General features: G+C 41.3%; 1 protein-coding gene across 6 annotated transcripts in view; it reads left to right on the forward strand.

Moving 5' to 3' along the window:
* The window catches only part of CAB39L (calcium binding protein 39 like), a 60,757-nt gene that overhangs the window by 7,904 nt on the left and 31,992 nt on the right, over positions 1 to 20,861 (forward strand). The window contains exons 1-3 of one of the 6 annotated variants that reach the window (XM_058824753.1): positions 9,373 to 9,482; positions 9,703 to 9,913; positions 18,746 to 18,894. The exons of 1 other annotated variant lie outside the window; for it this stretch is intronic. In XM_058824753.1, coding sequence (XP_058680736.1) covers positions 18,793 to 18,894 — 102 coding nt within the window. In that variant the 5' untranslated portion in view covers positions 9,373 to 9,482; positions 9,703 to 9,913; positions 18,746 to 18,792. Of the gene's footprint in view, positions 1 to 9,372; positions 9,483 to 9,582; positions 9,914 to 10,332; positions 10,655 to 18,745; positions 18,895 to 20,861 lie in introns of those variants that run through there. 4 more of the 6 variants (XM_058824754.1, XM_058824752.1, XM_058824756.1 and 1 more) reach the window with 4 other exon arrangements.

A 20,861-nucleotide genomic window follows, 5' to 3' on the forward strand; every position in this document is an offset into this window, starting at 1 on the left:
CTCATGTATTTGATTGAATCAAAAGGCATCTTGGCTGACTCTTTCAAAAGATGGACTCAAAGCTTTGTGAAGTTAATAACCATGGGAAGAGGCTGGATGTGCCTTAAAAGATGAGGAACAGTGTCTGAAAATACCTCAAGGTGTCAAGACTCATGCGCCACAAACAGTGGACAAGGCACTCCCTGTAGATGAGTGGTAGCCAAGAGCTGATGGGAGTTGAAAACACTGAATGCAGAGTGGGAGATTTCTTTTGCTGTATTAATTATCTCACTTCTGTAATCAGGTTTGATTTCAAGACATTTTTTAATTGAAGTCAGTACTGGTTGTAGATGTCAGAAAACAGTATATGTACACTTCATGTAGGTGGTGATGAAGAAGTAAATTCTGAGTTTGTTGAAATGATTTAATCACATATCTATACATGAATAAAATTAGGAACCTTCAAAAAACACATGTTTGCAAACATAGGAATCACAGCTTCAGAGAGCAGAAAGTAAAACAGAATATGAATTTTCAGAAAAGGAAAAAACCCCGAAACATTCAAAGTGGTAACCAATTAACTGTTGCACTATGTTATTAATGGACTTCACAGATTCTCCAGCACTTGAAATTAGTGTAAAGATACAAAATCTTTTAAAAAGCTGCTCTTGTTCAAGAAGCTGTTAAGCTTTGGGGAATCAGAGTAAATATTTGAAATTTTTAAATGCCTTTGCTGATACTAACAACATTCATTTATTGTTTTGAGAAGAACAAAAAAAATCTATTTCAAACTTATTTTAAATCCAAATAAGGTCTTATTTCCTAAGTGTAGGAATCATATAGAACTATCTTTAGTTTTGAAAGAAAAGCCAGTCTGTGTAGTGTGTCACAGTGTCATACTATTTATTACTTTTGAACTTCTATGTCATCTGTTTTTAGGGGTTTTTTTTAATTGAAAAACATAAAAATAGGTAATGTTGTTGTTGGGTTAAATGCCAAGGTATTAAATAGCTTACGTTCACATCTTTGGTTACCTGGCTGCCATGCAGCTCTCTGGATACAGGCCTTTGTGTGCTGGAATATTTCAATGGAAGTTCTTATGCTTGTGGAAGTAATTTCATCCCATGATGACAGCTGGGGGAGACTGCCTTGCTCTTGCTGTGGTCATGGAAAGTTGAACTGATATGAGTCTTGCTGGGTGACCTTCTCACGGGGCTCTGCCTGCTCCCAGACAACAAGCCATTTCTTTTCAGTGGTACTTGGGTGGAGACTCCAAAGTTTGCAACAATGCCAGACATAATTTTGTGTCCTTATGAGCGCTGCAGTTCTGAAAGAAAGTTTTGAGACTTTGATCCCTGAATTCTGCTATTGATCCTACAGCTCTCATAAATTCAAGGTACTGCATGCAAATATATTAGAAAACATGTTCTGCAGGTGATCAGGCTCCGATAGCATCTAGCTAAAAATATTATTTTTTTTGCAAAGATAATAGGTAACTTCTCATGTCTGGGCTGCTACAGCTTGAGACTCTTTTTTCATTTGAGAGGCGTACACCTTACTTATTTTCGGTGCTAAACATGACTTTTATAAGTGGACAGTAGCAGTCTTTTACCCTTCAGAGATGTAGATTTTGATGGCAGATAAAGCTATTTTGCAAATGCACACTACCAAAACACACGCAGAGAAGAAAATTATCAATTGCTTCTGTGGGAAGGGAACAGGTATGTGAGAAAGCCTGAGAAAACTGATTTCTTAAACTATTTTCAGAGGGTGTGACAAAGTCTGTGAGTATAGATCTGTGTGAGGTTGAAGCTGTCAGATTTCATTAGGAGATGTCTCAAGGAGTGATGTTTGCCAAGATTTCTGTGAGCATATTTGACCTGTTACAACCTATATATCTGGAGCTTGCCATTTATGTCATGCGGTGAGTGCTTTTCTTCCAGGTATCCAGAGCCTGTCAGGGATCTCCACTGTTGAGGCTACACAGAAATGGAGTTGAATCAAAGCACACCCAGGTGCCAGAGCTGCTCTTCCTCCAAAACAGAAATTGTCCAGAAGATGAACACACTGCTCCTGTTGGTCTTTGTTGGACAGGACAGACTTGGCTAAAAAATGCCATCTGCAGCATGCCTGCTGCCATTTAAGGACTTCAAGGCATGACCCTGGTTTATTAATTGAAACAAAAGGAACTCAGCCCTTAATTGGACACTTTGTAATTGTATGTGTCTGACATAATAATTAATTTGTAATGTCAGTTGTTGGGCAACATGGATGGGGGGAACAGCAGATGGCTTTTTAGTAGTGTGGGAATGTGCATGGACAGGTTTTCCCCACTGAGGACTCCAAAGAATACCCTACAGGTTAATTTGCTCAATATAGTCAACTTTTGGCCAGAATGGACTACAGGGGTCTTTAGGAAGGCACTGGAGGCGCCTTCCCGGGACCAGAAAAATATGTTACTAAAATCTGAGATAGGGGCTTCGTGACGACAGGAACTGTTCACCACCTAACAGGAAGATAACATTGAGGTGATGGTAAAATATTACTGTGGGACAGAGAAGTGCAAGCACCCCGTGTTTCATCAACTGGCCATGTATCTATCACATGAAGGCAAATATGTTTGCAATCTGTCAAGTGATGAATAAACTTAATTGTCAGGAGGAATGACTTTGGGGTACTTGTGAAGACAATCTCTCCTTGTGCAGCTTGAGCTTGATGAGTTCTCAAGGCTCCCTATCCTTTTCCGATGTCTTAAACTAATGTCTTTGCAGGACAAAACTGGTAAAGAGCAAAATGTGAGAGATGTGGGTTCTCTTTCTCCAGGGGAGCAGTGTTGGCACCAGAGATTTTCTTGTGTGACTTTAGGCAAGTCACTTTAGGGCAACACTTGCTTAAGTATAACAGCTGTTTTTCAAGAATTATAGTAATGCTTGGGTTCAATTATTTGACATTGGGAAAAAACTGTAATTCTTCATCTAAAAGCACCAGTTTAGACCTTTAAACTAGTATTATTCTGGTTTTGTTTCGACTGTTCTGCTTTAGTAGGATTCTTAACCTGTGTGAGAAGAGACTCAGAAGTTTGTTGTGTCTGTAGGCATGGTTTCTGGAGACCTGCATCACACAAACTGCAGACTGTGTGATGCAGGACGTTCCTGCATCACAGTCTGCAGGAAAAGGACACAAGTAAGCTGGGTACTGCCTGCTGTGTTTGTTTGGCTTCCATCACTGCAGTGTCAAAGCACCTTATGGTTTTGAATACATAAATCTTCCAATGGGGAGACTAAGTGGCTTTTCCAAGATCACAGAGTGTGACATAAATAGGAGCTGACACTTCTTAGACCTGAACTCATCTTCATGGGTATAACACCATGCCTCTGTATGGGACTTTCTGGAAATACTTGTTCTCTTGTCTTGGGGTTGCCACTTGAAAAATACAATGGTTCTGCAGGTAAATCCTGCCTTTGCTGCCCTGAAGAAGGAACTAACTGGAAGGCAATAAACTGATGCTGGATCTTGTCCTGTTTGGTCCCTCACCCACAGGAAATAGCAGTCTCTGAACTGTCTTGGCAGCTCAGTCTTGACAGTCAGAAGCAATCCTGAGCAATCTGTTGTATCTGAGTATGCAGAAGTGATTTAAGAGTCCCCCTAGATGGGGAATAGTGCTCCTTTGGGATCTTAAAAGTGAAAGGTGTGTAACTATCCATCATGGTGATTTGGGATGTTGCTTCAGGAAACCTCAAAGGTGCTGATTGCCAGATGCAGAGGAAGAGTAGAGTAGTCCTTCCTATGGTATAAGTTTCTTTTTCTAGTTTGCTCTTGGTGTCAGCCCCTCTTAGAGATGGGATTTAGTGGAGCTTTGTCTTATCCAGAATGACAATTCCTATCTCCTTTAACAGTATTCTTTAACAGTATAAACTTATTCTTTAACATTTTGGACTGCACACCTTTGGGTGTTCCCTTGGTGCCACCTCACTTGCCTCATATTAAATTGGGTGTTACAGTGAGTGCCTCACAAGAGCATTTAACTTGTGTTTTAAATTTAACTTAATTTTGTTTGTCTGCAAGTCATCTGGAAAGCATCTGATGAAAAATGCTTTAGCCTTCTATAGTAGTGGTCAGCAGAGGAGAAGTCTTAAATCCCAAACTGTCTTCCAGCTTGTCAGAAACAGTCACACACTGTGTTTCAAGTAATTATAGGCATCAAAGTTGATCTGCCCAACATTTTCACAGCATATCACCATTGCTGAGGTCAATATGCAATAACTTTCAGCTTTTGGCTTCAAGCACTCTTAGGAAGTTTAAAGCTCTGTTGTCTTTGACCAGCAAGGAAGTTGTAGGGAACATCTATAGGGTTTTTGGTTAGTGAGCCTGGTGGAAGGAGATGTCTTAACCTGTTCTGCCTAACGTTAAGAAAAGTGCTTGGTGAAGTTATGTGGAGATCAGTAACTAAATTCAATCATTTCAAGAACACCAAACACTATTAATATTGTTTGACTGTTTCAGAAATGGGAGATCACAGATAAATGCTTTTATACACTTAAAATTCAATTCCATGAAGAAAAATGGTTTTTTGTGTGCTGCTATAGAAACTGCAAGATTGGCACACAAGTGATGAGTGGTTTTAGGTCTTCAGCAAAGCTCTTTTTGTTGCACCTCTTGAAATGGTCTTTCCTCTTCCCATTTTTAATTCTGCAATTGGACCTTAAAGAAACAAACAAACAAACATGGCCACTGAGGTGATTGACTGTACAGAACTGGGACAGAAGCAGTTTGGAGAGGTGAAAACTTTAATTATTTTAAAAATACTTGCTTGGCTCTTCAGGCAGTCACTGATTTTGGGGGCCTAGTTTCTGTTTGCATGAGTCTGCAGGTAAAAAGCCTGGTGTGGTCATGAGTCTGTGTTCCTCTGCTCATAAAAGTGGGAGTGCAGGTATGGTTCTTATTTGTGGTTTATGTTGGGACACAGTAGATAAGGTGCACAATTAACATTTTATAAGTGACTTTAGGGCAGACATAAAATTTTAATATGTTATATCTTTCAGCTGTTGGGCTGTAGTAACCTTCTGTTTAGACACAATTCACTTGAGAGAGGGAATGCTCAAGGAAAGGGATTAATTTTAATTGACTTTCTCTAATGATGGAGCTGGATGCCCTTTAAAATGAGTAAACTTTTAAATATACTGGCCTGTACATAAAGTATTAATATACAAACGTTTCTGGTAGAAAGGCCAGTGTCAGTGTTTGGTTTCTGGAGGGATTGTACATATGAATAACACATTCAGTAAAATCTCATGAGCAGTTTATAAGAGCTATGGCAGATCTTAAAAACCCCCCAAAACCCCAACTAAACCAAACATCTTAGCAACTGTATTTGCATTACATAAATTAGGAGGGAAAAGGCCGTATGTCCTTAAAAGCGCTAGAGGGAGCTAGGAGGAAGAGGAAGGGAACATAATCGTGGAAGACATGTCTGCATTTTTAGCAGTAGCTTATATAAACCATCCATTTAAATGCTTCCACTCACGCCAGCTAAAATGCAGCTACAGGTCAGCCACTGCATCTTGCTGCTTTCTGTTTCCCATACTTCACTGAAGGAATATAAATTTTCTAGTCCCGAGAGAGGCCAGAAGCTTTGCTGCTTTTTACATGGCTGTAGGGAAGACCACCTGCCCCTCCGTAGACTGTACCCCTTTTTTTTGTCTTATTTTGTATTTGGATGAGCAGCCAAATGTTATTTTTGCCTTTTGGTGCTGGTAGCTGTTTTGTGGGGACTGGTATACAGGCTCAGTTCCAAGCTTGTGTCCCTCCAAGATTACACAGAGAGAAAGTGTGTGTTGGATGTCTGTATTTGGGATCTACTGCATGAAGAAGAATTTATTTGCATCAGTCTGAAGTGGCCACAGTGCTCTTGCAGGGATCTGAAGAAATTGAGTATCTGTGGACTCACAGAATAACACAGAAGTATGAAGTAACTGTAAAGCATCTTATTTTATGAGGTTTTAGAAATGTTGTTGGGCACTTTTTATATTGCTGTGCCGTAATGCTAAATGCTTTGAGTTAAAGTGTAACAGCTTTACGATGTAGATTATATAAGTGACTTGTTTTTAGTTCCCCTCCACCCCAATAAACTGCCAAACTATCAAAATGTTCATATCTTGGGCTTTGTAAGAATAGCACTAAATCCTGTGGGGGATGTTCTTTAGTTTCCAGGTTTTGGAGGGTGGGGGAATCTTTTTAGTATGCTAAAACTTCTCCTCTTGATATTCAGCATTACACAACTAAACCTGTTGCTGTGGAGAGCTGAATTTTGATGGCCTGGGGCACTGAGCAACTTGGGGGGAAGGAAGGATGTTGTTGTTGTTATTGTTATTAGAGGCTGCTTTGGGCTTTGGAATGCTGGAAGTAATCTCAGAGGAGGTAGGCAGACTGGAAATGGATGATTAAATAAGCAGAATTTATATATATACGCTGTGTGTTTATCATCTGCTGCTGCAATTTATTGCAATTTCACTCACTGTTGAAGTTCCCTAATTTCTCTTTTCCACATTAGAAAAGAAATGGTTAGAGCAGGAAAAATCAACTGGGGTTTTCTTCCTTTGGTCTTTATTAGATGGAATGATTTTAAGTTATGAAAGCAAGGACAAACATTTCTCAAAAGTACTTTAACCATGCCTTAGCCTGAGGACTCTGCCCTCTTTAAAGGAAACAAATATAATGAAATTTAAATATGTGGAAGCTGGAGTATTTTAGCAGTGCAGAGATTTTTTTTCCCCATGTACTTCAGGACTGTAAAGATTTTTTGTCTCTTTATAATTACATCATTCTAGATTTTAGATGGCTACAAATTAAGAATTGAAGAAAACATATTTTGGAAATATTTAATAACCTCTTGGCAACAAAAAATCCCAACAAACAGATAAGAGCACCAAGTAATTATAGCTTAATTCCTATTGAATGGTTCAGGGCCTTTTCCTGTCATCTGAGAATTAACTCTACTTAAGATGAAACAGAGTTTTGGAATAGCAGAGAATCTTTTTTTCCCCTGCCCCTTTAGCTACCTTGTTTTGTGCAGTTTCTTCTGCTGCAATGCAGGGATGGAGGTGGGTGGGTTTCTTGCTCTCCAGCTCTCAAGAGGGCTCCTATTAAAGCCCTAAAAGATTTTCAGGTAGAAGATGGGAAAAGTTGAACTGTAATTGAGTGCAAATTCAATTTAATGTTCTGAATCAGGAAAACAGGCATATTTAGTCTGAAACAAAGGACAGTTACTTTGTAGATAAATTTCTTATACTTCCAGAAAGCTGGGATACTCAGAATGGTCTGTGAATATTTTATGGAGTGCGGTGATACACAAATTATCCCCACTGGGGCTCCTTATGTGCAGCTAAAACACATTTGTTGTGATATTTCAATCTTTTTTTGTGATGGTTTGATTTCAGGGTAACACCTACCACTGTTGAACTCCACAGTACAGCAAAAAGTTGGGGTTCTACCTGTTGAAGGGATGGTGGATTTACAATAGAAAAGATAAAATTTTTCTTGGGACAGGTAGAGGAAAAAAGTTTTTCTCTTAAAAACACACAGGGGAAGCAGTGATGCACTTGGATTGTTGTGTTGCCTTAGGAAAAGCCAGTGCTGTCATCAGCAGCCCAAGGGTAGAGTGTTTATCATTTGACTTTTGCTGTTTATCCAAAGGCTGAGGTATCTGATAAAAAATAAAGGTCCAATGTCAGAGTGGGTGTGAGGTCCCACAAGGCCCAGCTCCCCTTCCCTTCCCCACCCAGCTGGTGCTGTAAAGGTGCCCAGTGCCAGCTTTTCTCTCCGGGTCCTTCATGCCATGACACATCTCCTCGGGTCGTTCATGTGCCTCCTGAGTTTCGTGGGTGGCTCATCCTGTTCAGAGCTTGGCATCCGCAGTGTCCCTTGCTGAGATCTCTGTGGGGCTTGCCTGGAGAGGAAACCTGCTCAGTGGTGGCTAATGTGAAGCCTTTAAGTTGGTGCTGGAAGAATATTTCACAAGGGGTTTGGAGCAGAAATTGCCACTTGGTGTCACTTGTTGCAGTGCTTTCTGGTGCAGTGGGAGCAGCACTAATTAATGCCTGTTCCCAGTGCTGTTCAGGGCGGTCCAAAAACACAGGAATGCAGTATCTTGATGATCTGTTAGGTAAAGTGTGAGCAGAGGTGGTGACGTGCTTTACTGATAAGTTGAGAGTACAAATGTGCTGATCTAAGGTTGGCTTGGTGCCTCCTGTGCACAGGCAGGAGCAAATGCAGGAGGTTAAGGGAGCAGGGGTGGCTTCTGCCTCCCTGAGCCCAGGAGGGACAGGTGAGTGGCTCTTCAAAGTGAGGATTTGGGATACTCCTGTGTGCTTCATTGGGAGCTGGCATTGCAAGCAAAGGTTTATAGCCCTTTAAAAGGTGTCTGTTTCATCTGTATTCCTCAGAATTTAGGTTTCTCATGCACTTTTGGCTGCCTGTAATGTAGAGCTGTGAATACCTACTGCAGGTGAGCCTTAAATCAAGATCTGATGCAACTATAGTGCTGCTAACTCTGAGATCAGCTCCCCAAGCAAATGTAGCATAGCAAATGATTTTTAATAATGTAGGACTTTGGCTAGGCTATGCCCTGAGGAAGAAGTGATGGGAGGTAAAGTTTTCCCCCCAAGCTGGAGAGCTTGGCAGAAAGACATGCTGGGCACACATCCCAGCTGGGACTCGGCCAAGATCCAGATGAAGATACATTTTAAATCCCACCTTGAAGTGCCTGTAGTAAAGCATCATTCTTCCCCTGCTCTTAACAGCTGGGGGCAGAGGGGGCAGAGGGGACAGCACTTGCCATTCCCTTTGGGAATGTGTGGTGCTTGCCAAACAATTGTTGCCGAGAGAGAAAAATGAAGCACTAAAAATTCCTTTAATTACATTTTGCTGTGTTCGTACACTTGATAATAGCTGGTAGTGCTCGTTTCAGAATACTTTATGATTTTTTTCCCCATCACATTAGCCTTTGAAAAAATACTTAGGGGTAATGTTTTTCTTCATCAGGATTTAAATTTTGCTCAGAGTATACTGCAGATGGGTGGATGTTTTTATCCCCTCAAGTATTGTTGTGGAAAAGTATTTGGATCTTTGTGTAATAATATATAGTCAGGCAGGAAGCAGCTTATCTGCAGCTTTTCTGGACAGGACTTTGCCGAAAGATGTGGTGCGTGAGCATGTTGATTTTTTTTATTATCTTGTAACAACAACCCGCTGTTGGGCTCCCTTATTTGCATTCCTAGCAGGACGGCAAGGTGAATAATTTAATTCCAGCAGCCTACGCCACGTGATGGTGCGAGGAGCCGTCAGCGATGCCTCCCCCTGCACCGGCAGACTTTGGGCAGGAATGGAAACTTACAGAAGTGATGCGAAATTGTCGCATGTCCTCCCTTAACCCTGGGGAAATCTCTCGGCGGAGTGATCGCTTCATCCCTTGCTTTTCCACGCGTTCCTGTGACGTGGAGTTTGGGGTGTGTGTGTGTGTGTGTGTGAGCCTGTGAGCAAGACGAGCGAGGGAGTGGGAAGCGGGGAGGGCAGTGGGGGAAAACGCACACCCAGGCACAGAGCTCGTCGGAGCAGGAACAGCGAGGAGCCGGGAGTGCAGCCGCAGGCAGCGGGGAGTGGAAATTTACAGCTGCTTGTGAGCGCCTGTGCATGTCCAAGAGATCCTTTCTGCTCACGCTTTTCCAGAGGCTGACGGCGCCCGGCGGGAGAGGAGCGTGAGGCCGAACCGAGGGATCCCCGGGCTCTGCCGCTTGCGGGCGACCGGCGCGGGGAGCCGAGCGGAATTAATGGGAGCTCGCTGAGGGCGCTGCCGGCGGCGCGGGCGGCGGGAGGCGGCAGAGCTGTCCTCAGCACCTGGCCATGGCGCTGCGATAGGAGCCCCCAGCTTCCCACCCCGGTAAGTGCCAGCCGGGCTGATGGCCTCCGAGCCGCGGAAAGTTGAGGGATTTAACGAAACTTTCCTTTTTCCCAGCCTTTTGGTAACAAACCGCTTGCCTGCTCGCTCTCGATAGTTAGGCTGGTAGCTTTTTATAGCTTTGTAAACTGTGTTACCAGGAGTGGCTCTTTAACGCAGGCAACCCTAAACAATGCTCCTCCTGTTACATAAGGCGCTGGCTCTGCGACCAAGCACTCCGTGTCCATGGAATATCTCTGGAAATGGCTTTATTTACAGTGTGGTTTCCAAAAATAAAATATCTGCAATATATCATTTCTCCCGCTCCTCTCCGCGGGCTGCGGGCTGGCTCCTGAGATGCAGAGGAATGAGAGCGTGGCCACTTGCATAAGGCAGGGCAAGGAGGGAGATGGAGGGAAGATGAGCGCCCGTGAGAGCTGCCACAAGGAACAGCCCGTGTGAATGTCCCAGCTCCTCCTCGTTTGCAGCCCACAGGTCCTGTCCACTGGAAATGCTGATTCTGTGCCACGGGCCATGCTTGAAGTCTTTATCAGGCAGAACTTTAATGGAGCTTAAGGGAAGTTGGGGTCTTTCTTAAAAGCAAAGGCTCTTTCTTGAACTAATGTTATGAGTGAAGTGAAATTACTGCTATAGAAAATTATTTTAATCCATTACTATTGAGGCTATTGAAAGTAACACAACGGACTTGCTATGAACTTGATCAAGTGAATGCTGTGTAGAGAGGTAAGTTTAGTAATATTGGACCAAATACAAAAATAGTATCCATCTTCCTCACTAATGAATTTAGAGGAAGTCGTATTCCCTCTTGGCTGCTGCCTGTGTTATTTAAATTATGTTACCAGCTTCCATTATTTCTACAGATACTATTCCTACTAGAAATGGATATTTAACTTGGTTTTCCTTTTACTTAAGTAAATGAAAAGCTGTTAAGGGCTCTTCTGTTAGAATTGTGTGTACTTCAGAGGCGTTTGTTAAGAGAGCTCTTTCTGCATGACTGACTTTGTGGGAGTTTTGCTATGGACTACAGTTAGGCATGGAACTGAATTCTTAATCCGTTAGGTTTTAAAGGTCTCTGCGGTAGCAAATGCAAATTGGGATTCCAAATATTCTTGACTCATCAATCCTGCAAATTTGGTGGCTGTAAAACCTCTGTATATTTCTAAAACCTCTTGTATATTTCTAGTTTTATTGAATGTGAAGTAATAACCTACCACTTCTAGCTAGTTCATTAGCATGACTGGGAGAGCCTATGTGATCCTGTGATACACATAAATGATGGTGGTGTGAGTATGGTGCCACCGGATGCCAGTTCTGCATGGGTGAGAATCTGAATGTTACCTGGCATTGCAGTGTGCAAATGCTGTTTCGTAATAAATTAATAATAATAATAATAGTGGATGTGAAAACACAGGACTTCCAATAGAAGGACACAAGGTAGCAAAATGTCCTTAACTTCAATTCTGTTCTCTGTACCCTACTCATGATAGATTTAGATTAGATATTAAAAAGGAATCTTTTATGGTGAGGGTGATGAGACTGGCACAGGTTTCTCAGAGAAGTTGTGAATGCCCCATCCCTGGAAATGTTCAAGGCCAGGCTGGATGGGGCTCTGTGCAGCCTGGTCTAGTGGAAGGTGTTCCTGCCCATGGCAGGGGGCTTGGAGCCAGATGATCTTTATGGTTCCTTCCAACACAAACTATTCTATGATGAGTATTTTGTTTGCATTGCCACACATTTATACCCCCTTTATGATCATCACTGCCCCATTCTGGGTATGGTTGGTGAACATCTGACCTGTAGCATACGCTCCAGCAGCCTTACCCTCTTCCCATTCCCTTCTTTCCCTCTTGTGCTGGTACAGCCCTAGACTCTGTCTGGGCAGAACTGGACTGGAAACCTGTAACCTTTTTTTTTTCCCCAGCAGGCTATTTCTTGTTAACCTGGATCACTTCACTGATCTGGCTCTCCATGTAGCCCTGCAACAGCTGAATGGCTCCCACAGAGGCTGTAGGGATGTGAATACATGTGGGGCAGGGTGTCACCATCACAGAACAAAGCATCTATCAAAATAGAGTGCCTCAGTGACCAGACTGCTTTTTGGTGTTTCATTTTATCCACTGTGTTTACTGAAAGACTGTATATATAGGGTTTTTTAAAATTGTTTTTTACTTAAGTGGCATTCAAGCACTCAGATAAAAAGAGTTAATAATTTTTTTGAGTGCTTCCTTAGAGCTACATCATAACACTTGAGGGGAGCATCACCGTAAGTGCCTTCAGTTTCATAACAGAATTGAACAATGGTGTGATATTATTATTCTCATTCTGTAGAGGTGATCAGATTAAGGGCAGAGCTGCCTACTTCTTTTCCCTGTCTGATCTTCAGGATGCTTACCATCTGCTAAAAAAATGACATGTGTGGTGATGGTAGGCATTACTGTGATGTTTTGTGTGTTCAGGTGAAGTTTCAGCTAATATCCCTCTTCATTTCAGGTAATGCAACAAGTAGGCAACATCAAACTTATGATGAGTAAATTCTGGAGTTTTTGGAAAAATCAAGTTGCCAAGCAGAGATGGATGGCATTCATTCACCCTAACCACAAAACTGTCCCATCTTCTGGTAATCTTTTGTCTCATTTGCAGTGTACCTTCCAAAATCTGCAATTCATAAGGAGAATTTGCAGAGCAGTTGCTTGTTCCATAGCCTAGATTCCTTCTGCATATCAAGTAAAACGTGGGTTGTGTGAGGAGACTGCACTGGGCTTCTCTGGGTGCTCCATCTCCTGGAGCATGGGGGCTTCCATCTCCTGGTCTGAGGACATTGCTCTGTCATTGCAACAGCTTTCCCAAATGGCAGGAGGGAGAAATGAGCACCTCTTCCATTATGTGGAGACTGAATTAGACAAAATGATGAAGAAAGTGTTCTAACTGGGAAGCAGGACCTATGTGGGTCATGGGCACACTACAGTGACTGGGAAATGAAGGTCTTTTTTTCTGTTCCGGAAACTCTCACACGATATGAGTTATTGAAGTGTTTTGATTCTGATCAATAACTTGATGAAGGTTGGGAGCTAAAGCAAGACAATGTCTGATACTCCATGGGAAGGAAAATTTTTTTCTCATTTATTTTTGGAGACCAAATGTTTTGTCCAGAGGAGTGTCTGCAAAGAGTGCATGGATAGGCTCACGTGCTCTCTTCCATTCTTGCTGTTGTGGGCAGGAAGAAGCCTTTGCTACTGAGCTGCTTCACTGAGTCACTTCATAGTGGGATGGGCTGCTGAAAAGAGTGGTGTTGCTGTGTGCATTTTTCTTTCATTGTGCTTCCAAGTTCAGTTGCACGATGATATTTTGAGGAAGTATTTGACTTAAAAGCAGAGAAATTGTGGAGAGTGCCTACAATCAGACCTAGATCTCTTTCTGTACTTTATAGCTGTGCTGAATTTTTTTTTAGTACATTCTCTTTATGAGCAGATAAACTGGCAGAAGAGATATTTTGAAGCCTGATAAAGTGTCGGCTTTGTTGTCACATGATCTAGGTTGCATTCCTGACACAGCCACTGATTTTTTTGTTTGTGGCCTTGGGTAAGTCTTGTCATCTCTCTGTGTTTCAGCTTCTCCCTTTGCAGAGGAGACAGAGTAAAAGTAGATAGATAGGTTTTTTGAAATTGTGTTTTCCATCTTTGTTGAATGTGTGTGGAGTTGGAGACCTGTGAGAGACTGTATGGCCTCAATATGAAGGCAAGCTACTTTGACAAGCTACTGAATACCCTAAAAGTCATGTCTTGTAAACCACATCCAGCTCTGGATTCAATTCACTGCTTTGGTCTGTGTGGTTTTTTTTTTTTCCTGACTTGAATAGAAACAGGCTGACATTTAGAAAGTGGTTAATTATTGTTTCCTTTTGGTGTTTCTATGGCTTATCTAACATAAAATCAGTGCCATTTTTTTCTCCCAAACATAGATGGAATGGTATTCCATTAAGTACTTTTGTAAAAGTAGAGTTTCTAAAATGTGCTGGACACTCCAACTCTGGTGTCTGAAATGTCATGTTCACACTGATGGAAACAGCAGGCTTAGGAAACTTCATTTCCTCCTACAGCACTGCCAAGGCATTTTCCTCATGGTTGGGAGAGGCAATCTCTGAGACCAGGAGAGTTGGTCTGGTAGGATACAGCTGTTTCTTTCCTTGGTCTCATAAGCTGCTCTCAAGAGCACCATTGAAATAACATCATCAAAACTAAATGTTTCACAAGTTGGCTGGTTCTCCATTATGAATTCAGGAGTGTCCACAATCAATTTTTGATGTTATGAAAACATATGTTGAATAACCATTAGATGGAAAAGTTTTCCTAGAAAGTGGGAAAGAAAGGGGTTCATTCAGTCCTGTCCCTTGCTGCCAGACAGCCCTGTCAAAAATTTATGAACAGATGCTCTGTAGTGTGCCTGGTAGATTAGGCCATTTCAAAACCTCAAAGCTCCAATGGGTGGAAACCTTTACATTTCCAGCTGAAGTTTATACATCAGCAGTTTTTAGCTATTTGCTTCTGCATAAATAAAGTGTTATTGTTATTTAAGCTGAAATAACTTTCTCAGCTTTTCTGTATTTTTATTCTAAACTTATGAAGGTGAGCACCTTTAGCCTCCAAGACACGCTGGTCTTCCCATTTTTCTGCCCATCCAGTGTGATTATCTCCACCCACTCTAATCTCTGTTGATTCTACTTGACTCTGGGTGTACAGTGTTCTGTATGAAGGTCTATCAACACTGTGTACAAGGGCATAGATACCCTTGGATTTCAACTGACCATTATTTTTGTGATTCATCACAAATTTGCATCTGTCTTTCTCAAATCTGTAAAGTACTTGTGTGTTTGTATATGTCACCAGCTGCTTCCTTTCATCATTTCTCATGGCAAGTCCTCAGCTTGAAGCAGATATTCTTGGAATGATTTCAGTTGGAAGGAACCTTTAAAGGTCATCTAGTCCAATTCCCTCTATCATGGATGTCTTCAACTAGATCAGGTTGCTGAGAGTCCTGTCCAATCTGATCTTGAATGTTTCTGAGGATCTGGAACATCTACAAACTGTGTGTCATTTACCATTCAGCATTATCTGATACCTTCTACTCTTAACTTTTATCCCATTTGTATTACCTTTGTTCTTGACTCCATCCAGTTTCCCAGGTAATGATATTCCAGTCCTGTAATGTGTTGATAATAGCTTTCTATTTTCAGTAACCACAATTTTTTGATAGGTTCTTAATTCCTGTGCCTCTCTAAATATGATCCCATCCACAGATTGCTCTTGCCTTCTCAGTCAAATGACACAATAATTTTCTTCTTCAACTAATTTTTTGGTACTGTACTCAAATTGGTGCATTTCCACATTAGATACATGGATTCTACTCTGTTTTCTCTGTTAAAAATATGTTTATAAGGCATTATTGTATGAGCTACCTTTGGTGAGCCTGTGCTGCATTTTTTTTAGTTGTCATTCATCTTAGTTTTTAAGTTATTTTTAGATGGGTTTCTTGAGAGAATGAGGCTTATGTGGTCACACTGTCCACTTCTCATCCCAATTCTTTTCTCATGGTAACTTTTAACTTACTGTGAAATTTCAAGCAACCTTGACAGAGGACTAGGTGCATGGAAAAAAGTTCCAAAAATCATACTGAAAATAAGTGATGTAACTAATAGGGCCTCTAAACCAAACTAGTGCCTCTACTGAACAGAAAACCTTCAAAGAGAAAGCTTAGAGAGCAGAGGGCTGGTACAAAGAGGAGGACAGGACAGGAATGCCCAGCTGTGATAAAAATTCTTTAATAAGAGCTTGTGCTTTCTTTGATTCTGGAAACTCCAGTCATGGGGAGCAAAGCTGGAGGAGAGGAGTCCTCCTTTTGCCACTTGCCTTATTGGATGGCCAGCCATAAGACTAAGGAATACAACTCCCAAATCTCAGTAGAGTGACTTTACCCCCATGTGCTTCTGCCTGTAGTTGTGAGCAGCTAGAAGATAGCTGTGTCCCCCTAGAAGATTCATGCATGGGCAACCAAAAGGTTCTGCAGCTGCCAGGATGCATTTTCTGAAGCGATGATCGTCTTTTGCCTGGTTAAAAACTGTATCCTGAAAAGGGATGAATCCAAAAATGTTATTTCATGCACATCTGTGGCTCTTCCTTCTTTGCTTTGTATCTAAAACTTTGTATCTAATGAAGTAATGCAGAGACTTGGCTCTGTTCAACAGAGCAATGAATTAAACAGTTTCTTGAGTCCCTTTCTGCCCTATTATTGGTGTTTTTGCTGTTGTGATTAAGCTGCTGGTAGGGAATGTAGTGGGAAAAAATGGTGTTTTATCACTGAGCAGTGCTCTGGTGACTTGCTGGTGATGCTGGAACTGTGCAGTGGAAAAGTGCTGGTTCTATGGTAAAATTAGTGATTATTTGAAATGCAGACACATTACTCTAGACAGCCATGTAAGTTACTTTTGAGAGGAAAAAATAGTTTATTGTCAGCATTTCTGTTAGAAATGTGAACTTCAGTTTTTAAAAATCTCAGAACATTAAGCTCATGAGCTCTTAATTTAAAAAATCAAGTAATCTCCCCCTTTCCTTTGTGTGAAGACTTCTGAGAGGAAAAGATGAAGGGATGACTTTAGCAATCTGAATATACCTGTCCCACCCTGGATGAAAAGAATTCTTTTCTGAAATGCAACTTGCCTGTTAAGCTCCTGATTTCAGACTCTGTGTCTCTTGCATCATCACATCCTCATGCCATGCTTCAGAATAATAAAAACATGCAGAATCAGGTCCTTCTCAAAGTGTATTGTGAATTATTAATCTTCTATTTGCACCACATTTGGGATTACAGAGTGCTTGGCGCTTGCTAGCAGCATCTAAACAACTTTATTGTGTAATTCTGTCATCACAGTCTGTGTCAGTGCTTGTGTGTGCCCCAAAGGGTGACTTGTTAGTGCACCCAGGCTTCAGCCTTGCACCTTGTCAGGCTGAGACTCTGCTCTGGTGACTGGTGCTGCCAAAACCTGCACCTCTGAGTTGCATGGGAGCAGGACTCTGCAGCTGGGAGCTCTGCTGAGCAGTGAAGGTCATGTAGCCAAAGCTGGAGAAATAAAAATGAGTTTGAGCAGGACCGTGAGGAGCTTGAAAATGGGAACTCAAAAGTCGAGAGGTTTCAGGCACTGAATGTGAAAATATCCCTGTAAAACTGACCTAGCAACAAATGAGAAGCTATATACAAACTCACCTATTTTGGACACTGTAAAAGAGCTTTTGTTTTAAATAAGACATTCAAAAATATTTCCTGTGTGTCATGGAAACTCTTCTTGTAAAGATACTCTGCAGAAGTGTTCTGAAATTATTTTAATAAGATATTAGGACAAAGTCTGTATAGATTTTGCTTTTAAAGTTTGAATTCATTTCGTACTTGGCTGTTCTATATGGTTACTATTTATAATTGCAATAGAATGTATGCCCAATCTGAGTATTAATTCCATAGGTTATTTGGGGATTAGTAACACATGGATGTATGGCTCAAATGGGATCATATTTCCTGATGGATTCTGTACTATGCCCATAGTAACAATGAAGCATGAGAGAAGTTTGTTCTTTGGGACCACTGGGTTTTTTTAAAACTGTGCGTATTGTGTTTCTGTAGTTCTCTTGTTTGAAACCTCTCATACAAAGCTTTTTTTCAACAGCAAATCTTGGTGAATAATGGGATTGAAGTAGTTTGTGTGTGTATTCATGTTTTCACAACTAATTTTACAAATGTGTGTGTGGAGGAATTGTGATTTTATTGTGTTGTGGAAGGAGATGAAAGTTTGAGATAATTTTTTGCTTTTTGTTCTTTTTTTTTTCCCCTTTTACCTCTTTTTTATTGCACAAACTGGAATGCAGTCCAGAACAGTGCTGAGCTTCTAACCAGAACATATTCCCATCTGTAGTCAGTCATTGACTTCAATAGATCTTTGTATTGGACCCTCAGCAAAACCCATAAGAATTCACAGCCTAAGCAGAAACTGAGCTACTTGGTTTCTTTCATATATAAATACAGTGATGTAGTATTTGCCTTTCTAACCATACAGAAGAAGAACATTTCAAATTAAACAAACAATCCATTTTCATTAAAATGCTCAGTCTGTCATTTGAATGTAATGAATATATTTGTGTTTATATTTGGGGCTGATCCTCTCTTCTTTATTTAACTCAGGCAATGTTCTACACAAGTGAGATCTGACCCACAGATTCTTGAAGTCTGTCAAACTTAGGGGATAGTTTAAATAATTTCCTCTCAAGATCCCCTAGGCTGACAAAGCAAAGCAATGGAAGAAGAAGGAGAGATGGCAGAGAAGCTGGGACTCCATTTTGCAATGCTTTAAACAAAGGGTGCTTTTGGTGTGCTGTCACCCACAGTTGGTTTTCTGCCCTGTGATGGAGCTGGTGAAGTCTGACGGAAACCCATATGTGAAATCCAGTGGAGCCTGCCGGATGTGCAGTGTCCAAAACACATTGGGCATGGGCATGGACTTGCTGGAGTGCTGACCTGTAGGTTAGAGCTCCCTGCAGGAAGCATCCAGCTCCTGTGCAGGTGCTGAGTAGTTGCTTTTCATGTTCTAATGGTGGCTTGTGAATCCTTAATGAACTTGCAAGAACTACACATGGGAACTTTCACTACTCCACTGGGAGGCTGAAGCAAAGTGTAGTGCCTGAGGTGCAACCTTTTCTTGTTCATAGTGTCTATGTGTGTTTTATTGTGTTTTTGTATAAGCCTTAAAAGCTACTTTTGCTTGTTGTTTGATTTAAGGCAGTCCTCTTCTATCCTGAAGGAAGAAAGCCAGGTGGAGGAAGACCATGCCTTTGTTTAGTAAATCGCACAAAAATCCTGCTGAGATTGTGAAAGTTCTGAAAGAAAACATGGCCATATTGGAGAAACAAGAAAAAAAGACAGACAAGGTATGAGGTAACGTTGTAGAAGACCAAAAAGGTTTTTGTGCTGGGAGAACAGCAGAATAATGGGAATGACATTGTGTTTGGTCACTGCCCTGGTTCTGTGAGTGCTTGCTGTGGATGTAGCTGTGTGTTTGAATGGTTCTGCTGAAATCAGGGGGCTTTTGCATAAATAAAATACAAAAAAATCTGGGGCTCAGACAGAAAATGCTGAGATCCAGGAGCCTCAGCCAAAACAAAGGGTGATCTCCCACTACTTTATACAGAGATGAATCTAGCAAAACAGCTTGGAAGGCTGTGTGAAAGCTATTGTACTGTTAATGGTGTTAGCAGGATAACAAATGAGGTTGCCAATTAATGTGTAGGTACCCACAGAGAAAAACTCTACTTCCGATGCACACTGTTTCCAGAAACCAGGAAAGCTGTATGTGTCCAGATGTGTATAAAAGAGATCTCACTCTGTTCATCCTTTCTAATGTTCTGGGTGCCAGTGCTTCCTAAAAGAGGTGTGCTACTCATTTTCTATTTATAGTGCTGGGCTTTTGCTAATATTACTGCTCTCTTCTAATTCCATGACACAGACTCGAGTTACTTTTGCTGCTTTTCCAGTGACCACTTAATAGGTACCATGCAACACACAAAATCCTCCCAGTTAGCAATTTGAGCTTGTATAAATTTTTAAATTTTTTTTATTTTTATTTTTTGCATCTGAGACTCTAGCCCTCTACACTATTGCTGTAGTGGAAATATATGGTTTTAGTTAACAACAGACTAACTTTAAGTTAAAAGTGATTTTCAGTGGAAGCAAAAATAGCTGATAAGGGACACTGATACATTTTCCATGGAGCTGATTTTTGCATGTGTGCATGTTGTGCTTCCCCCACCTTGTGCAGGAAGTTGTATGAAAACGAACCCAACCCAAAAAGTAGGCATGGAGCCCTTTGCACCCTTAGTGAAATCCTCTTGAAACTTTTTGGTTCAAAGCAAGTAGCTCAGAGTGTGTTAATTACCTAAGGTAAGTCACATGGATTTCTGGGAGGTCTCTAGTATTTGATGTTTCATTCTGAAATACCTTCAGTAACCTGAGAATGGAGAGAATTTGACTCTGAACTAAAACATTAAAAAAGTAACTAAATAAATCTGCAGAATCTGTTCTGCCCTGCTGAATTCATCCTTTGGAGCCTGATTAAAGAAGACCTTCAAAGCAGATGCTCCATACTTGGGTTTCTTTTTGATCTGCTCTGCAGAGTGACTCCTCAGGGTTGTGGTTTTGAGAATTTTTGGCTTTGAGCTGGTTTGTATATTTGGGTGTCAGTGACAAGGAGAAATTCAGACTTCTTAGAAAACTGAGTGCTCAATGTAAATTTGTTGTGAAAGTCAGAACAGCTGGTGTGTGTTTTCCTCCCAGAGCAAAAGATACAGAATGCTTCCCTGGTGTGTTAGAATGGAAACAGCTCATGAACTCAGTGGTGCCTATTTTACAGGAAGAGGCTGATTTTCACTTAGTTTTTGTGTACTTCTTTGCTATGGGGTAGAGGCCGTTCCTGGGGTGAATGGGGGTGATTGGGGGAGAGGAGAGAGAGGGACAAGGCAGTCCCTTCAGCAGCAAGACAGAAGGTGAGGAAAGCCTTTTTTTGGGTTGGTTTAAGCTTATGTGGCCTGTTGACTCAGGGCTTTGTACTGTAATGTCAAGGAAGCACATAGCGTCCTTTTCCTTGCAGAAGGAAAGGTTACAGACTCCTTGGCAGTTCTGCCTTTCATCTGAAGTGTTCCACTGAGCTGTCCTGAAATAAATACCTGTTAAAGAAAATAGCTAAATTTATTCTCCTGAGTTTATGGAAGTAAATCATAAGAACTGTCTTTACTACTGAGATGGTGATAAACTTTAAAAACTGGCAGGAAAAATACAGCTCTTGCAAAACCACCCAGCCCTATCACACCTGCTGCTATCCATTCAGGTTTGTGAGCTTAGT

Source organism: Ammospiza caudacuta, chromosome 2, assembly GCF_027887145.1.
Source record: "Ammospiza caudacuta isolate bAmmCau1 chromosome 2, bAmmCau1.pri, whole genome shotgun sequence".
Taxonomy (NCBI): Eukaryota; Metazoa; Chordata; class Aves; order Passeriformes; family Passerellidae; genus Ammospiza; species Ammospiza caudacuta.